The sequence below is a fragment of the Scyliorhinus canicula genome, chromosome 4 (assembly GCF_902713615.1).
Source record: "Scyliorhinus canicula chromosome 4, sScyCan1.1, whole genome shotgun sequence".
NCBI lineage: Eukaryota > Metazoa > Chordata > Chondrichthyes > Carcharhiniformes > Scyliorhinidae > Scyliorhinus > Scyliorhinus canicula.
The window spans coordinates 83,455,837-83,475,446 of record NC_052149.1 but is presented as its reverse complement, the minus strand read 5'-3'; the positions used below and the strand labels follow the sequence as shown (position 1 = coordinate 83,475,446).

The 19,610-nt window shown below is 43.8% G+C and overlaps 1 protein-coding gene across 2 annotated transcripts in view; it reads left to right on the top strand.

Moving 5' to 3' along the window:
- Nucleotides 1–19,610, top strand: part of hmcn1 (hemicentin 1) — a 677,622-nt gene that overhangs the window by 331,867 nt on the left and 326,145 nt on the right. For both annotated transcript variants that reach the window (XM_038794621.1, XM_038794624.1), the window contains exons 30-31: nt 983–1,136; nt 14,342–14,620. In XM_038794621.1, coding sequence (XP_038650549.1) covers nt 983–1,136; nt 14,342–14,620 — 433 coding nt within the window. The remainder of the gene's footprint in view (nt 1–982; nt 1,137–14,341; nt 14,621–19,610) is intronic.

Genomic DNA, 19,610 nt, shown 5'->3' with positions numbered 1-19,610 from the left:
GACTATCTCGGTCGTGGCATCAGGCAGGAGAGGCGTTATGCCATGAACAGTATGTCGGTCACAGCCGCCAATTTTAAGGGCTCCCTTCCCACTCAATCTCTCTTCATTTCTTATGGCGGGCTCAAAGCAGCGAATAAATGAAGGCAAAAAACATACGAACACTGCTAACTTCAACAGCAGAATCTGCTGCTGCATGCTGACATGATCCCAATTGGCAGGCCTTGTTTTCTGCCCTTCTGCCACTGCCTCATGCCTTCAATAAAGCACTTCCAAATGTTTTGCCGTCCAGGTCTGGAAAATGTAGTAGGCAATGAAAAAATGAGTACAGTTGGGTCTTTAACAAGTTAAACAGTTTGTTAATTGGTTATTTCAAAACTGTGGGCAGGTTTCTGATTTCCACACCTGCCCACCTTTGTAATATTGGAGAATGAAGTGATGATATTGTATTCCCAACCTAACATCTTCACCACTGTATTTTACGTACCCGCACAATCTGATCAAGACAGAACATTTAGTTTAGACTGCTGCTTCAAAAATTCAACCTTCAAAACAGTAATTTGGTAATCTCAGTCATGACTTTAGCTATTTGCCAGGGATGACACATGTGGATCAGTGAGTGACAACAGTATCACTGTGCAGAGTTTTTTAAAAATCCAGCGTTTCAACTTAACATTTGCTGCCTTTGAAGGAGCAGTCAAACAACTTTTGAGGTGTTTGTGTGCTCCTCCAGCAGCAACAAAACTTCCTCATCTATGCTGAGTTCTACCTTAAAAGCCAGGGCTGTAATCTGCAGCAGTGCGACAGTTTAAATGAAGTGCAATTTTAGCAGATATGTCACACGATGAATCTTAATTTTATCCTCGGATGTTTTCTCTGTTCTCCATCCAGTAGAGTCCACATATATTATGAAATTAACATTTGTCTTCAGTTTTCACTAAGTACAATAATAATGAATAAAATGCATCATTCACACGACAGGCTTCTTCTGTTCCTCGGTGACACCAACATGGAGATGAAAAACAGGGGGCAGGCATTATACATAAAGAGTGCCCACCTAGCTGACCAGGGTCACTACCAGTGCAGTGCGGTGAATGCTGCAGGAAAACGATTCAAAGAATTCAAGCTCAGTGTCTATGGTAAGTACAGCATTTTCAATAAGACCATAAGATGTAGGAGCAGAATTATGCCATTCAGCTCCTCCATTTGGTCATGGCTGATATGTTTCTCATCCCCATTCTCCTGCTTTCTCCCTTTAACCTCTGATCCCCTTATTTTTTTAAATAAATTTAGAGTACCCAATTTTTTTTCCAATTAAGAGGCAATTTAGCATGGCCAATTCACCTAGCCTGCACATCCTTTTGGGTTGTGGGGGTGAGACCCACAAAGACACGAGGAGAATATGCAAACTCCACAAGGACAGTGACCCGGGGCCGGGATCGAACACGGGTCCTCGGCGCCGTGATGCAGCAGTGTCAATCCCCTTATAAAAGCAAGAACCTATCTATCTCTGTCTTAAAGACACTCGGTGATTTGGGCCGCCATATCCTTCTGCGGCAAAGAGTTCTACAGATTCACCCCCTCAGGCTGAAGAAATTCTTCCTCATCTCGGTTTTAAAGGATCGTCCCTTCAGTCTGAGGCTGTTCCCTCGGGTTCTAGTTTTTCCTACTAGTGGAAACATCATCTCCACGTCCACGCTATCTAGATCTCTCAGCATTCTGTAAGTTTCAAGAAGATCCCCCCCCTCATCCTTCTAAACCCCATCGAGAGCCAGACTCTTCAACCACTCCTCAAAAGACAAGCCTTTCATTCCCAGGATCGTTATTGTGAACCTCCTCTGGACCCTATCCAAGGCCAGTAGACACGGGACCCAAAACTGCTCACAAGGTGGAAACCAGGTGATTTATCCTGATTCAAATTATAGCATCTTGTGTTATACTCAAAATCTCGGGGGTTTCTGTCAATTATCTACTTTGTTGACTGACAGAAATGCAAAGCTGACATTATTAAATTTCTGTGCAATTGTTAAACTCTCTCAGAAGTATGTGGCAGGAGTATGGGAACTGAAATCCAACTATCTGGCTGGATATTTCAAATCTAAAGTACAAAATTATGTTGCCAGAATTTTGATGACCTACTCTGCTCAATATGTTTTTAAGGAAATCTGGCATTGCTATTTGCACTGGAATGTTGCTCGCAATTAGTCAGATGTGCTGTTTCAGAAAGGAAAAAACACCATCATATACAGCCACAGCGTATACTTTGTTGCTACAATTACTCTATGTTTAATTAGCCTTTTCCTCTGAGGTTGCAAAGACCCAAGCCAGGATAAGGCAGTGAATGGCGCACCGACATTTTCAAAGACCCTCACTCTCACCCAATGAGGAGGGTGACAGCAGATTAAAATGAGCTACATTAGGAGGATGAAGTACAAACCCTGCAGCAAGAAAGGGAAGGGGTTCATCGGTACAAATATAGAAACATTGAGAACCACTCAAAAGAGTAATCAGAAGAGCAAAGAGACCTTGGAAAAAAGTGGCATGGTTGGGGCTAAACACAACAGTAAAAATATTCTTTCAATAGCCCATTAGAAAGAATGCAGCTAGAGAAATAATGGAAATCATATAAAATGCAGACAGGCCAAAAACTGATATTGAACACAGCGCACAAAATATGAAGTATTGTAAATGATTACTATTTCTGATTTTTTACAAAGGAGAACGTAAGCAACACACAATCTCCTCAAACAGGGAAACCACAGTAAGATCAATGGGGAAGGTTTTCTGCACAACCAGCAGAGGCCGCCCGTCATTGGCTGGCAGCGAGGTCTTCTGGTTCTGCCATTGGCAATGGGGTTTCCCGGTGAATGCATCCCTCGATGCCAGGAAACCCATGGCGGGGGTGCACCGTCAGTGAGACCAGAAGATCCCGCTGGAATGAGCAGCCTGTAAATCCCAGCCAGTGACTGAATAATAGTAATCCTAGAATGACTAAAATTCCCAGTCAATTCAATCACAGAGATAGATCGCATTTACGTCAAAATGCTAAAACAGATTAGTGAGATTTCTGAGACACCAATGGCCATTATGAGGAATCAATGAAGATTGGAGAGATAGAACTGGATGGAGGCTAATGTAGTACAAATATTCAAAAATTATGAAAAAAAGAACATAGGCAAATGAAGACTCATCAGTCGGACTTACATCCATGTAATATAATAGAATTGATTACTGGGAGTCATCAGAGATCAGCAGAAGATTCTGCTTCACTTGATCTTGGACTGCTTTGCAGAAGTGTCTATAAGGGGACTGCAGAAAACGCCACGGAATGCTGTACCTTTAATTTAAAAAGCAACCAGTTAAACTAAAAGCTGTGAAATTTCAGTGTAAATGTTGGGAACAGATGCAAAATTGGTTGAAAGGTAAGAGCTCATTGGGAAATTTGGGTTAGAGTTGGGGAAGGTATGAGGGAATTTATATTCAAACTGGTAAATTAAAGGCCAGGATTTTTCAGACACAAGAGGCGGGATTCTCCGTTTTGCCGGCGCTCGGGGGTTTCCTGACTGTGAGGGGCTGCCCCACAGTGGGAAACCCCATTGACTGGCCAGCATTATGGAGAATCCTTCTGGCGGGTCGGGGCAGAAATGTGGCGCGGCGGGGCGGAGAATTCCGCCCAAGGTTTCCCAGCCTGTCACCTGAAGAGTCTGTAAAGAACTCATGCTACCCTTATTGACGTTCAGAGAAACTTCTGCCCCTCACTCGGGAGGAAGTGCTGCCTCAGAGAGCTGCCAGCCAGTCTGATTGGTCAGCAGTTGTCTAGTGACAGCAGCACTAGAAGGTGGAGTGGCCAGGACCGAGATTACAAACGGTTGCCCGAGCCAAAGTTCCAGAGACCAGGGCCAGGTAAGGATGTAGAAGGGAGGTAAGGCCCGGAGATTAGCCAGAGGAGATTTGATAGAGAGGCCGGGTTGGGGGGTGGTGGTGGGACCTGCAGGGGCCAGAACTTGTGGGTGGGATGCTTGATGTTGAAAGGAGACCACAGATGGTGCTGCCCTCCCTCTTATCTCGACCGAGGCCAGAGCAGGATCACTTCCTGTGCTCCGTCCTGCCCCTGAACTATTCCCACCCTGAAAATTGAAGCTGGGCACGAATCAACTGCTAAACAGTCATTCATTGGGTACTTAGGGGCCTCAATTGGGGAAATGGTGGATGAGCCAGATTAGGCCTCACATGTTCCACCGTACAATTGTGGAGAGTTTGGGGTGAGCCCGGGGTCCAGTAGAAAACGTACCCGAGGAATTGTATGGTGTACCCCACCCCCCCCAACCTGAAAACCAGCGAGTGGGGGAACGTAAAACCCTGCCCATAATCATAGAACTGGTCTTCACACACAGCGACTAATCAACATATGAAATAGTAGACTAATTGGGACAAAAGTTCTGGAGTTATTGAAGACTCAATCGGATTCTACAAATGGGAGGACATAAGGAGCAGAATTTTCCTAAAAAATGGTAAAGTGTCAGGTTCTGACTGAAAACCGGCATGTTTCTCCCCACAAACAGCTAGGGTTTCACTCCACATCTTCTGACACTTTGTCAAAAAAAAATGCAGGTAAAGTCCCTCTCCCCCACACACTCCCTACACATTGGGCCCACTGGCAGACAAGAGGAACGCTCCAGCCCTCCAAATCAGAGGGCCAAGCTTTCCCCTCACCACTCTGGTTGAATCACTGCTCCCCCACCCCTCCCCCACACACCACGGCATTGAGCCATCTCCCCCCCCCCCCCCCCCCCCCCCCCACCCTGCCAAATAATGTTTCCTAGAGACCCTGCTACCTCAGCCATGTCAGCTTAGCAAGGCATTGCCCAGGCACGTCCCTCACCACCCAAAGGCAATACTCCCCTTTGAGTCCTCGACGTGGTCATTACGACTGGCTTCCTTTTATGGAAACCAGTGATGACTCCTGCCACCATTACCCATGTCACTGGGGTGGAACATCTAACTACCCAGAAGCAACACTGTTAAGCCATTTATGAATATTTAAAATAATTTAAATTCATGGCAATCAGGTTCACGCCCTCACGTCGCCAATGGGAGACAGGGAAGATTTCAAACTGGGATCCTGCTGTTGCAAATCTCATTATGGTCCTCTCACAAGAGTTAGTAGCCATAATGGGATTATGCACCCTTGGCGAACAGGCCCAGAAAAGTTTGCTCAAGAATGTTTCCAGATGGATGAAGTAAGATGGACTTTGTTCACCTGTAATTATATTCTGATCCAATATATTCCACCCTTCCGTGAGTATTTCCTATAGAGATCCACAATAGTTTCTTAAATTAATAAATTCATACAGACTTAATTTAGCTACACATGATTGACAGCAAAAGCAAAGCTGATAGAAGTATACAGTAAAATGAAATTAGTAATGCAGATTGTAAAACTTTATGTATATTATTGAATCATTTCATATATTAGTTTGATCAGAGCAATATATAGGCAGGCCTCCCATATAATAATCATTGCACGACAAAATGGAAGTAATCTGAGAGACAGTTATAATGTGACAAAGCACTATGGAAATGGATTCCGCAAAAATATGAATTGGTGGAGAAAGTAAGTGGGAAGAACAGGGGATGGAATTTAACCTGCCCTTAAAACCAACTCCCCAATACCCTCCTCACTGAGGCCCCACTGTCTGGCTGCAGCATGGCCATCTTATCTACCCTTCTTCCAGGGAACCAGCACCGATCTCCAGCCTGTGCCGACTGCATTACTGACATAGCCACTGTTCCCAGTGGTACAGCCTGTACTGAAGAGCAGCCCGCCTCAGACACATGTCTGATTGGCAGACAAGACTCTGAAGGGATGCAGCGGGGTTGCCACTGGCACCCCAGACAGACCAGCGCTGCAAGTGTTAAAGACCGCCCCAAATATAAAGAAGCAGTTAAAGAAAGAAATAAAGGAAACTGGAATACCCTATGATCTGAGACTATGAAAATCACATCCATTTCTTTCAGAAGCACTCATTCTGTAGACATTCTAAATAGTGCATCAACTGTGAATAATGCTCCCACCCACTATGTGATTGTCACTATATAATGAATCAAGTTAGACATGTACATGTATAGGTTGGAAGTTACAAGGACTTTTTAAGATTTAGTGAATTAAATTGTAAGCTTATGCTGCTATTACGTTTGTTCAAAGGTTTCCAAGAGCGTGTTGTGTAAGTATTACCATGTAAGCATGGGTATGAGGGAAATTTTGTAAATCCAGAAAATGCCTCCCAGACAGTGCGAGAAAGGGTTAAAATGTAAATTGAATTGACTCTGTAGATAGATGCAGGTCCCCTTATGCAAAGGTCAATGACAACAGTTATAAGAAAATGTTAGTGATGATTCAGCGAAAGCAAACAAATTTGTCATTTCATCCACAGTTTTTTTACAAAGTACATGTATAGAAATAGGAAGACTGACCTCTGTTATGCTGCAGAAAGCTTGCCTTGCATTATGAAGGAAACCAGATGTTGGTTGTGAAGAATAATAGTCACAGCTAGATTAGCCAAACATCAGATGGATAAATATACAATATGAAACATGCTAACTGACAAAAATAAAAATTGCTTTCCAATCATTGTGCTCCTCGGATATCCGAGCTGAAGTCCTGTCAAAGCTTGATAATTCATGTTTTAACTAGAATGCTGTGCTGAGCTATTGTTTAACCATGTTTTAATTCTGTTTTCCTTTTTCACTAAGGATTGGTACTCAAAATTAGTAATGCCATTAAGACTAAATAAAGAAAAACAATCCTTTGAGAAATTAGATGTATTTGTTGTGATCCCTGCAGATCGTCCATTATGAATAGTCCACCACTGAATGATGGATGGTTACAGTTCTGACCAATCAGGTTGCATCACTGCCAGCTGCATGTTGGTTCACTGTCAGCATTAAACTACACCGATATTGCTGTTACTTCTCTATCCCTTTTCAAAAAAAGAATTAAATTCCTTCTATTTCCAGTGCATGAGCATTGGAAATAGAACGATTTTCATATTTTTTCAGCTTCCATCAAGTGCTCTTACAATTCTGTATAGGGTTGACTAGAAATTAAACCAAGGCCATATCTATCTGTTAAGAGGATCAGATTGATATTAAAAATTGTATGGCATTATCTGAGAACAGTAGGTCACTCTCCTGATGTCCTGGCCAAAGTTCCTCTCACAACCAACGGCAAGAGAAGACTAATTAATCATTTATCCCATTGTGGTTTATGGTATCTTACTGCGTGCTGAATAACTGGCATTAGCACCCACCCAATATTTACTTCATGTTAAAGCAACTTATTCTCCATGAAGCCTTTAGGGATGTTTTGGAAAGATATGATAAGTCTAAATACAAGTTTTTTCTCAAATGATAGGTAAAGATCGCTTTACACTGTGCCACCAATGTACTTAACCTTACCCGCAGAATAGTACCTTCCACTGCATCAGTGTGAAATTTCAATTTGCTTGATCAGCAAGCATTGCTTCCACAGATAGAACATAGAACAGTACAGCACAGAACAGGCCCTTCGGCCCTCGATGTTGTGCCGAGCCATGATCACCCTACTCAAACCCACGTATCCACCCTGTACCCGTAACCCCCAACAACGCTCCCCCTTAACCTTACTTGATGATCAATGTGGTGCTAGTTTCTGTCCAATTATATTTAATGTGGTACCGAATATTAAACTACAGCTTGGGGCTAACTAGGAACTGTGGACAGAACGCTCAAACATTATTATTAGGCTCTTAGCAGCTGTCAGAGAGAAGCCAGAACCCAGTGTGGATACAGAGGGAGTAGGTTATAATCTAGAAATTCCTATTCTGATATCACATATTGGAGCAAACACCCATTCACTGACATGGCTGCAGGGCAGAGAATATCTGTGGCCACTCGGGTAATACATTAATATTTGGCCTACCTACTTGCATATCTCAATACTTCCCACAGGACAACAACAATCTCCATTATCATGACAACTATCCAATTTATCTATCCAAGGGAGTTGAATTAAATGCAGGTACTCAAAGAATGAGTTTCCTTCATTTTGAAATGCAACTAAGCATGGATTCATGGATATTAATCTAATAATTAATTTACAACCATTATAACAAGATAATTTACATTTTGAATCTGACAAAATAATCTGATTATTAGCATTTTCCAAAGATGTGCGGGTTAGGTGGATTGGCCATGCTAAATTGCCCGTAGTGTCCTAATAAAAGTAAGGTTAAGGGGGGGGGGTTGTTGGGTTACGGGTATAGGGTGGATACGTGGGTTTGAGTAGGGTGATCATTGCTCGGCACAACATCGAGGGCTGAAGGGCCTGTTCTGTGCTGTACTGTTCTATGTTCTATGTTCTATTTTATTTCTATTCGATGTTTTAAAATGCAACAAAACATTATCAGTAAATAATAGTTAGCAATGAATGTGCTGACTGTACGAGTCAGATATAATTTTTTCAGAAGTGGGATGTTTTGATGTGTCTTGCGACCTCTAATTTCAGCGGCATGTAGGAGTCCAGCAGTACTGGTGGGTGGATGTTTGAGGGAGGTTTTAGACTCGTGCTGCAGTACAATATTGTGGGCAGCCGCTGGACTATCGGTAAAACTGTATTATAAATTCAGAGAATCTCACAACACAGGAGACCGTTCAACCCATCACGCTGTGTCAATTATTTGAAACAGCAATTAGTCCTAATTCCTTGTTTATAGATTATCATAGACTTTACAGTGTAGAAGGAGGCCATTCGGCCCATCGAATCTGCACCGGCTCTTGGAAAGAGCACCCTACCCAAGGTCAACACCTCCACCCTATCCCCATAACCCAGTAACCCCACCCAACACTAAGGGCAATTTTGGACACTAAGGACAATTTAGCCTGGCCAATCCACCTAATCTGCACATCTTTGGACTGTGGGAGGACACCGGAGCACCCGGAGGAAACCCACGCACACAAGGGGAGGATGTGCAGACTCCCCACAGACAGTGACCCAAGCCAGAATCGAACCTGGAACCCTGGAGCTGTGAAGCAATTGTGCTATCCACAATGCTACCGTGCTGCCCTTGTTCTTTTCTGTTGCCCTGCAAATGTTTTTTTTTAAGTAAATATCTAATTTTCTTTTGAAAATTGTTATTGCATTTGCTTCGCCACCCTTACCGGACAATCACAATAACTTGTATTGAACAGTGGGCTTCTGCTCTGGTGGGAAATCAAATAAACAGAAAGGTTATTGGGGATGCTGAGGAATGCATCCTATTGTAATTTTCCACTCTGGCAGACAGAGATCATGGGCGGGATTCTCTATTGGTTATGCCGAAATCGGGAAATGCATTTGGGCGGTGAATTGGTTCCGACACTAAAATTGCCGCAGGCGCCTATTTTATGCGAAATCGCAATTCTCCGTCATCTCGACAGCAGCGTCAATGCGGTCCAGAATGCACATACAGTAAACACCGTTTTCATATCATTGGTGGGCCTGACCCAGTGTTCTCCATGGCCTCCGCTATTCTCCACCTCCGATGGGCCAATTTCCCAAAGGCGCGGTTCATTTGTGCTTTTAAAAATCATCAAACCGGCGTCGGGCTGCAGAGGAAGAGAGGTGGGGGTACGGAAAGTGTCCAACATCGCTATAGTTTGCTGACAGTTGTGCTGCTGGCTGGGGGCCTTCTTCACAGATTGAGAGAGTAGTGGAGGGTGGCCAGGAGGTGGGTTGTGGGATTGGGGTGGACAGGTACGGAACACCATTGCTGCAGTCGGAAAGGCAGCCATGCAACTGCGCAAGCCATTGAAAGCCCACTGTGAACTTGGGGCCAGGGGTCATAGAGGTGTCCCACCAGGGCACTCCCCTCGGTGCCCGCTGTGACCCATCAGCAGGATGGTCGCGTTCCAGCCCAACCAGTGCCACTTTGTTGGCTGGGATGAATGAGTGTGGGAATTGTAATGATATGTGGCTGCAGCTTGTTAGCCTCCCGAGTGTCAATCACGGACCTGGCGAATCCCGTATCCTTTGTGTAGTGATCCTTACTTGAGTGTGTACAGAAGGGGCTGATGGGTAATGGAAAGACCACCAGGGGGCAGCACGGGCATGTATAAAAGTGGCGCCGACGGCCCTCCCCCTCACTTTGGCTGATGTGACTGAGGGCAACAGGAACGGAAATTTAGCTCAGGGCTGCTAGTGTTGTCAGGCCTAGTTGCAGAGCATAGAAAAGTTGTAACCTCATTTACATGTGCAGTTCTTTAAGTAAGAGCTCACACAGTTATTTAAGTTGTGTTGCTCAATAAACCTACCATCAAACTTCTGGACGACTTCTAGCCTTCTTTCCAGAGCGTCTACTGTAACTGAGTTACCATCTCTACAGATAACAAAACACTTTGTCATTGGAATCGATTGTCTTCCACGTTGCGCCGGTGCTAGCCCCTCCACAGTCGCTGAATTGGTCCAGGTACGGAGCCAGTTTTGCTGTTGTGAAGGTCCACAAATCCTACCATGGCGTCAACAGTTAGTGCCAGGTGTGGAGAATCCAGCCCCATGTGCTTTCTATGTTCAATTAACATACAACAGCTAATTTACATGACTGTCCAAAGATTTTTGAAGTTTCTTTAATAATTCTGGACCAATAAATATCCACCCATACTGTAAATATCCACACATACTGTAAATATCCACACATACTGTAAATATCCACGCATACTGTAAATATCCACACATACTGTAAATATCCACACATACTGTAAATATCCACGCATACTGTAAATATCCACACATACTGTAAATATCCACGCATACTGTAAATATCCACACATACTGTAAATATCCACGCATACTGTAAATATCCACGCATACTGTAAATATCCACGCATACTGTAAATATCCGCGCATACTGTAAATATCCACGCATACTGTAAATATCCACACATACTGTAAATATCCGCGCATACTGTAAATATCCGCGCATACTGTAAATATCCGCGCATACTGTAAATATCCGCGCACTGTAAATATCCGCATACTGTAAATATCCACGCATACTGTAAATATCCACGCATACTGTAAATATCCACGCATACTGTAAATATCCACGCATACTGTAAATATCCACACATACTGTAAATATCCACGCACACTGTAAATATCCACACATACTGTAAATATCCACGCATACTGTAAATATCCACGCATACTGTAAATATCCTCGCATACTGTAAATATCCACGCATACTGTAAATATCCACGCATACTGTAAATATCCACGCATACTGTAAATATCCGCGCATACTGTAAATATCCGCGCATACTGTAAATATCCGCGCATACTGTAAATATCCGCGCATACTGTAAATATCCGCGCATACTGTAAATATCCACGCAAACTGTAAATATCCACGCAAACTGTAAATATCCACGCATACTGTAAATATCCACGCATACTGTAAATATCCGCGCATACTGTAAATATCCGCGCATACTGTAAATATCCGCGCATACTGTAAATATCCGCGCATACTGTAAATATCCGCGCATACTGTAAATATCCGCGCATACTGTAAATATCCGCGCATACTGTAAATATCCACGCATACTGTAAATATCCACGCATACTGTAAATATCCGCGCATACTGTAAATATCCGCGCATACTGTAAATATCCGCGCATACTGTAAATATCCGCGCATACTGTAAATATCCGCGCATACTGTAAATATCCGCGCACACTGTAAATATCCGCGCACACTGTAAATATCCGCGCACACTGTAAATATCCGCGCACACTGTAAATATCCGCGCACACTGTAAATATCCGCGCACACTGTAAATATCCGCGCACACTGTAAATATCCGCGCACACTGTAAATATCCGCGCATACTGTAAATATCCGCGCATACTGTAAATATCCGCGCATACTGTAAATATCCGCGCATACTGTAAATATCCGCGCATACTGTAAATATCCACGCATACTGTAAATATCCGCGCATACTGTAAATATCCGCGCATACTGTAAATATCCGCGCATACTGTAAATATCCACGCATACTGTAAATATCCACACACTGTAAATATCCACGCACACTGTAAATATCCACGCATACTGTAAATATCCACGCACACTGTAAATATCCACACACTGTAAATATCCACACATACTGTAAATATCCACGCACACTGTAAATATCCACACACTGTAAATATCCACACATACTGTAAATATCCACACACTGTAAATATCCACGCATACTGTAAATATCCACGCATACTGTAAATATCCGCACATACTGTAAATATCCACGCATACTGTAAATATCCGCGCATACTGTAAATATCCACGCATACTGTAAATATCCACGCATACTGTAAATATCCACGCATACTGTAAATATCCACGCATACTGTAAATATCCACGCATACTGTAAATATCCACGCATATGAAGAGCTTAACACCGCATTTACATTAATGAATATCAGTTAATAGTCAGGCCCAAACAAATACATCTAATTTCTCAAAGGATTGTTTTTCTTTATTTGGTCTTAATGACATTACTAATTTGGAGTATCCATTGTTAATGATAGCTTAATAGAACATAGAACAGTACAGCACAGAACAGGCCCTTCGGCCCTCGATGTTGTGCCGAGCCATGATCACCCTACTCAAACCCACGCATCCACCCTATACCCACAACCCAACAACTCCCCCCCCCTTAACCTTACTATTAGGACAATACGGGCAATTTAGCATGGCCAATCCACCTAACCCGCACATCTTTGGACTGTGGGAGGAAACCGGAGCACCCGGAGGAAACCCACGCACACACGGGGAGGACGTGCAGACTCCGCACAGACAGTGACCCAGCCGGGAATCGAACCTGGGACCCTGGAGCTGTGAAGCATTTATGCTAACCACCATGCTACCGTGCTGCCCAATGTATTGCTGTTGGAGCTTAGCTAACGATGAATGGCATTTGGTCCATTCAATCAGTCAGTTTCTGATTTCTCTTACCTAACCCAGGGGCACTAAGACCCAACGGCTCTGCCTCACCTGAGTTCAGCCAACACAGCAGAAAGATGAATTTGACCAGAGGCTTGCCTGGTCTTTAGGAATCAGTACCATACCATGTGGTGCAATTACTTGCTGAGCCATCAGGCCATATCAACTGTGCCAGGATTTCCTTCCTGTGACAGAGGGCGAGATCCTCCGGCCACGCTGCTCCGGAAAAGCAGATCGCCCCAGCGCAGCTTAGCCGGTGAAAGGCGGGAGATCCTGCTCCAGGGATTTACCCGGCTCGCGATGCCTCGCGAGATTTAACGCAATCTCGCGAGATGTTGCAAGGGAAATTCTGCCCACCATGGGCGGGATCAGTTTTTGTCAAATCTGCATATTAGAACGAGCAAGATGCCTTACTTTATGTGCAGATTCCCAAGGTACCTAAGGCTTTGGAATTCAATCCCTTCAACTTGGGGAACACGGGCGTGCGCCGTTTGATACTGGTCCCCACAAACGGGGCCCAGACGGAACGGCACTCATGGGGGTCTCTATGGGGGATCAGAGGCCCTCAGCTGCATGCCCTTTGGGCAGCGTGGTGCCCTGGCATTGCTGGTGTCACCTGGGCACCCTGGCAGTGCCCCAGCCACACTGGTAGTGCCACCTGGGTGACAGCCTGGCAATGCCAAGATGTCTGGGTGGCGCTTCCAGCTGGCAGGGGCACTGCTAGGGTGCCAGGTTGGCACTACCATGGTGCCAAGCTAGCACGTGATCAGGCTGGTGTTGCCCGCCGTGGGTGTTGGGGGGTGCGGGCAATCTTTCTATGTGGTGCTCAGGCTGGGGAGGTTGGGGATTTTTTTTGTGGGCCTCCGAGATTGGGATGCCATTTAAAAATGGCATCCTGATCTCTTGCTACAATGGGGAGTTCCAGCGAGCGAAGCAATGTGCGGCATTGGCTGCGCGTTCCTCGTTTAGGCCTCTTATTCAATGTGAATAGCCATGTGTTTCTTGGCACTGTGAGTTCCAGGAAACACATGGCTAAATGCGCTTGCTCGGGAACTTTGTTCCCTTTTGGGAAAATCGCATCCTGAATATTCAGATCCAATGTCAAATAACTAAATCACGATCTGGGAAAAATTCAACAAATGATACCTGATGATTCTCAATATGCATAAAAGCTGAAGTATGACACTGCCTGTCTTAAAGACTAGAAATCTAATATTCTATTGCTGAAGTTTCTAGGTATTACAAAACTGTAGATGATATCTCTATCAATTTGCCTATTTTTACATTTACACTGTTTTCTTATCATTATTCCAAAAGTCCCACCAAGTATTAAAGGCGGTAACATCACAACTGACCTGACAGTTCTGCTGAATCACCCCATGACCATGGAATGCGAGGCTCGTGGTGTTCCCCTACCTGCGATAACATGGTACAAAGCTGATCGACCAATCATCTCCAGTCCACAAGCTACATATATTAATAGAGGGCACTTCCTCCAGATTCCTCGGGCCCATGTATCGGATGCAGGCCAATATACCTGTCGTGTCACCAGCATCGCTGGAATTGCTGAAAAGCTCTATGTGTTGGAAATATATGGTAATAATTTTACTCTTATTTATGTTTATATTTGTTTCTTTTATCTCTCCTTGTTGTTTTGCAAGAGAAAATAACAAAGTATAACAATTTCTGGTTGTAATGAAAAATCGAGATTTAGACCGCAGCAAGCCACAGTAGTTGGACATCAGTTTATATATAAATTTATTGTTCAGGATAATTAAAAAGCTCAATTGCTATAAATTAGAACACGTTGTCACATTTAAGTGAATGCCACGTTTTTGAATATGAATTGCTCAATGTCTTTTTCTATTGCCTTCCATTTTTCTTCCTTTCTTTTGTAAAGATGGTGAATCATAGTGGAATATGGTTCCACAGGTACTGCCTACTCTTTCTATAATACCTCAACCAAGTTTGAACCTGTGAGCAGCAGAAAGCTATTCACCGCCAAATGCCATCAGAATCTAGGATTGCCTTGTTCCCACCTGTCATGCTCATATAGGACAGGCAGGATTTTCATCTAGGGAGCACCTTTCTCATTCTCACCAACATCAGAAGGAAATTAAATGACCATTCATCTCATAGTTATTTCTAGGATCTCCTCCTGCTGTGTTTACCTAAAAACAACAACAGCAATTCAAAAGTACTTTGTTGTGTGGAGAGCGGGTGGCGTGAGCAGTCTCTGCTGGCCGCAAAACGCTACTGCACCTGGTATTCCCAGGCGGTCTCCCATCTACCTTGCTAACCAGGCCTGAATTTGCTTAGCTTCCAAGATCAGATGAGATTGGGCGTTTTCAGACTAGAATAGACATAGGCCAAAAGCACTTTGTTAGCTGTAAAACATTTAAATCCATGCCGACATGAAAAGTGCAATTATAAAAGCAAGTTCATTCTTTCAGGATGTTCCAGTGTGCATAAGAGTAAAAGAAATATTTTGAAATAGTCGGAATATCGCCAATTTTCACGAAGCAAATCAGATGAGTGACAAATTAATTTTCTTGATGTTATTTGAAAAATAAATATTTGCAAAGGCATAAGGAGACCTCTCCATTCTTAGGATGGTTTCAAGTTAATTATCAGAAAAAAGAACAATGGCTGATTTTTACTTCTCTCCGTAAGCTGGAAATAATAAGGCTAGTTGTAACATTCCAGCTTTTATCAGCTTTTTCACCCAGTTGAGAGTTCAGAACCATGATTTCTATCTGCCATTAGGGAACTGACACAATGGACTAGATTTTTGTTACCTGATTCAGCTCACCCGCCAGAGTTTAAAAGGCCCTGTTAGAACTAGTTTTCGCTCCGGGGAGGCGAGAGTAGGAGCCTGCCGACCCAAGGTGAGTGCTGATGCAGGCTGGTTAGAAGGCCCAGCTTAGACCCATGGGACTCTTGTCTCATTTGTTTTGGATATTGTTAGGTCCGCTTTCCCTCACCCCTCACAACTCCTCATTTGCTCCCCCCCCCAAGCCCATGGCCCCTCATATCACCATGCACTGTCATATCTCCAGTGACACGTGTGCAGCCACTTACCCAGTATCCAAAATGTGCAGACCTCAGGAAACAAGTGGAGATTTTTAAAAAACCTTGTCCTACATGCTTTACAGTGGTGAAAAAACTCTCACTAAAGCTTTTAAGTCTTCTCAAGTGGTTAATCTCTTATGAAAAACAAACTTCTTTTCAGACCCCACATGAAATCCTTTAATAACCTCTTTGAACAGTCAGTCAAACTACGAACTCAGAACCTCCGGCGGAGATAACAGTAGCTTTTGAAACTCAGCCAAGCATTCATCATTACATAATAATAACCCTTGGGGGAATTTCAGGAAAGATCTGTTGAAACCACATGGTGTTACAGTCCCAGCTGATGTTAGAACTGGATAGGAAAGTCCCAGAATGGAACCCTGCTCAAGATTTAATTTTTCTAATCAAACGTGGAAGAACAGAGTTACTAGAATACTTATTAATTGTAACAACAATAAAAAAATACATTCATTAAACATGAAAAAATGGGTTATAAAACAACACTCCTTTGCTCCCTCCTTCGATTAACAATTATACACAGGTTTTAAGATTAACACGGATGACACAGTACATCTGAAGCTACAATTGTCTCATTAGCACGAAAGTCCTCTTTTAAAACACACTCCACACTAAAACCAAGTTAATGTCTGTGGATTTCTTCCTCCGAATACCCCCAGATGAAAGGACTCTCTTGAACAGAGCTTTCACTCCAACTTTACCACAGAATCTTCTTTTAAAAAAGATTTTATGAGCGATTTTTCAAATTCAACACAGCCCAGAAAACGGCTGATACATGGTACATTTGTCGTTCTAATAACACAAAGAAAAAAACAAATCGCATTTAACCACCGTTATAACCCCCCTAGTCCCATAACTATACCCTACACCCCCCCCCCCCCACTCCCCCAACAGCTGATAACAGTATGAAATAAGTGGCCATCACCTCAGGTAGAACCCCTCCACCCACCCCTAATGGTGTACTTGACAAATTCCAGGTATAAGAACTCCATAAGGTCACCCAACCAGGCCGAAGCACTAAGCAGGGAGGAAGCTCTTCATCCCAGCAGAACTCACCTCCAGGCTATCAGCAGGCAAAACATCTGCCTTCACCCCGGTCTGTAGCCCCGGTGAGTCTGATACCCCAGAGGTGGCCACCAATGGACAAGGCTCCAGATCAATGTAAAACCTGCTGGCATGGTGCTAAAGAAGGAGACTCAAAGGCTTAACATCTTCGAACATGGCCAGAGCATGTGGGTGTGATTAACGGGCGCACAAGAGCACCGCTCATACTTGTCCCCCACTTCAGCAAAAAAACCCTCATCCTAGTTTTAGTCAGGTGAGTTCTGTGTACCACCTTAAACTGGATCAGGCTGAGCAGTGCACAGGAGGAGGTGGAATTTACCCGACAAGGGGTTTCATTCCACACGTCCACATCTAGAATGGGCGCCAGCTCCTCCTCCTATTTCGCCCTCACCTGATCCAATGGCGGAGATTCCACTGAAATGATCCCACCAGAAATATTTGAAATGTTCCCCCCCCCCTCCAAAACTCGTAAATAATAAGATTCCCCCAGCACGGAGGGATGCGATGCTACTGGAAAAGTAGGGCTAGCCCCACGGAGTAAGTATTGGAACAGGTGTGCTCCTGATCATTTAAGTTTCGTCCAGATGTCAAACTATCCCTGAATAACCCCTTCCCTTCCCATACCTTGAAAGTCACATCCAAACACAACGATGCAAATAAATGCTCACCACAGATAGGGGCCAACAATGACATGGTGCTTGTAATGTTGAGGGAACTGCTTCCATATCTTCAAAGTAGAAATCACCATCGGGCTCGAGATATACTTTGCTGGGGAGAATGAGAGTGGCGCCGCCATCAGAACCCATAAGCCCGACCCCTTACACGAACTTGCCCCCATCCTTCCCCACATGGTATTCAACTCTCTATACCAACCCAGCACCTTCTCCACATTGGCCACCCAATAATGCAGGAGAAAGTTGGGTAACGCCAAGCCCCCAGACTGCCGGTCCCTCTGAAGATGCACTGTTGTGGAAATAATAATAGAGACAAATTCCTCAAGGTTCGATTTAAGGAAACTTATTTACACAAATATATTTGCGGAGAGAGAGTGTTCTGGCTGCATAGCCAGTCCACCGCACTTTGAGATTCGATTGAAGAAAGCATATCTTTTTAGTCTGAAGTAACAGCTTGAAGTAAACAGCCATGTTTATATTAAATAGACCTTGGAAAGTACGTTAGATGAAATATGTAGTACGTATGTTCTCGAGTACACATTTTGTTATCTTTCGGAGGACAATGTGTTATCGTAATAAGGCCGAGACCAAAATATTAAGCAGTGTTTAGTTTATGTTACCTGACCTACTTATTTTCGTTCAAAAGCAGTGTTAAACAAAATAATCAAGCATTTCCCAGAATGCTTATAAGTTGGCAACTCATTAATTTCCCTTCCACAAGTCCCTCCTTGTTGAACTTCTGATCAACATCTTTTAGTAAATTATTGTGTCCTCCATAGAGAAGGGTGGTTTATAATGTCAGGGGAACGGACGTATGACAGTTCCCTGCATGTTATGAGCCTGTTAGCAAGGAGGCAAGGTGGCTAGGGCTGTTCCCATGTTTGTGCAATAAAAATATATCTTGCGCAACAGTAAAACAGTAACCGTATGACAATCAAGATTACAATGGTGATTATAATCCAGAATACAATCCTCTGTCCTAACGATCCTACCATCCAAAGCCAAAGTCCCATCCCTCATTTTCATATAATCTTGTTACCTCTCTACGAATGTGATCCACCAGATTGTCAATTTTCTCTGAGTTATCAGGGATGTACGTGCAACAGTCACTTCCAATCAGGGCACAATTGCCTCCCTTTTCCGCTAACAAGAAATCAAGAGCCATTCTATTCTGCAGGGCAACTGCTCTTATAGCAACCATCTCAGTTTCTATCTGGTTAACAGCTTCTGCAGTATCATCAGCTACCTGCTCAAGGATGTCTCGTAGTTCGCGTAGTTCATATGCATTAGTGGCTATTCCTAATGGTGGTATCATTATTCCCAGCATTTGTGCCCATGTCACAATACTTTGTGTTGTCCTGTGATGGGGATGGTCTGCAATTGCTGAACGTGATGCACATAAGGGTCTAAGTATCCCAAATAGCAGGAGCCTTCCCAATTTTCAGGTAACCTTATGGCCACAGACAAAATACGTGCCGTTAAATGTGGTCAGGTTTCCTAGTGTTAGTCATCATTAATCTAATCGGACCCCCTTCCCAGGAGCCTCCACTAGTTTGATTTTCAACTCCTGACCAATCAAAGATGAATAGTTGTTAACTGTAAGGTGGAACATAGGGGGTTGCCAATTCAAGGTCTGATCACACTGACTCGAATTCCTGGTGCCTTATCCGCCCACTGCTGAGGGGGCAACATGCGCGGAAAGGCCGGCATTCTGAAAGCCGGTTACGCCACTGAGCACTACTTCCTGTGATCGGGAA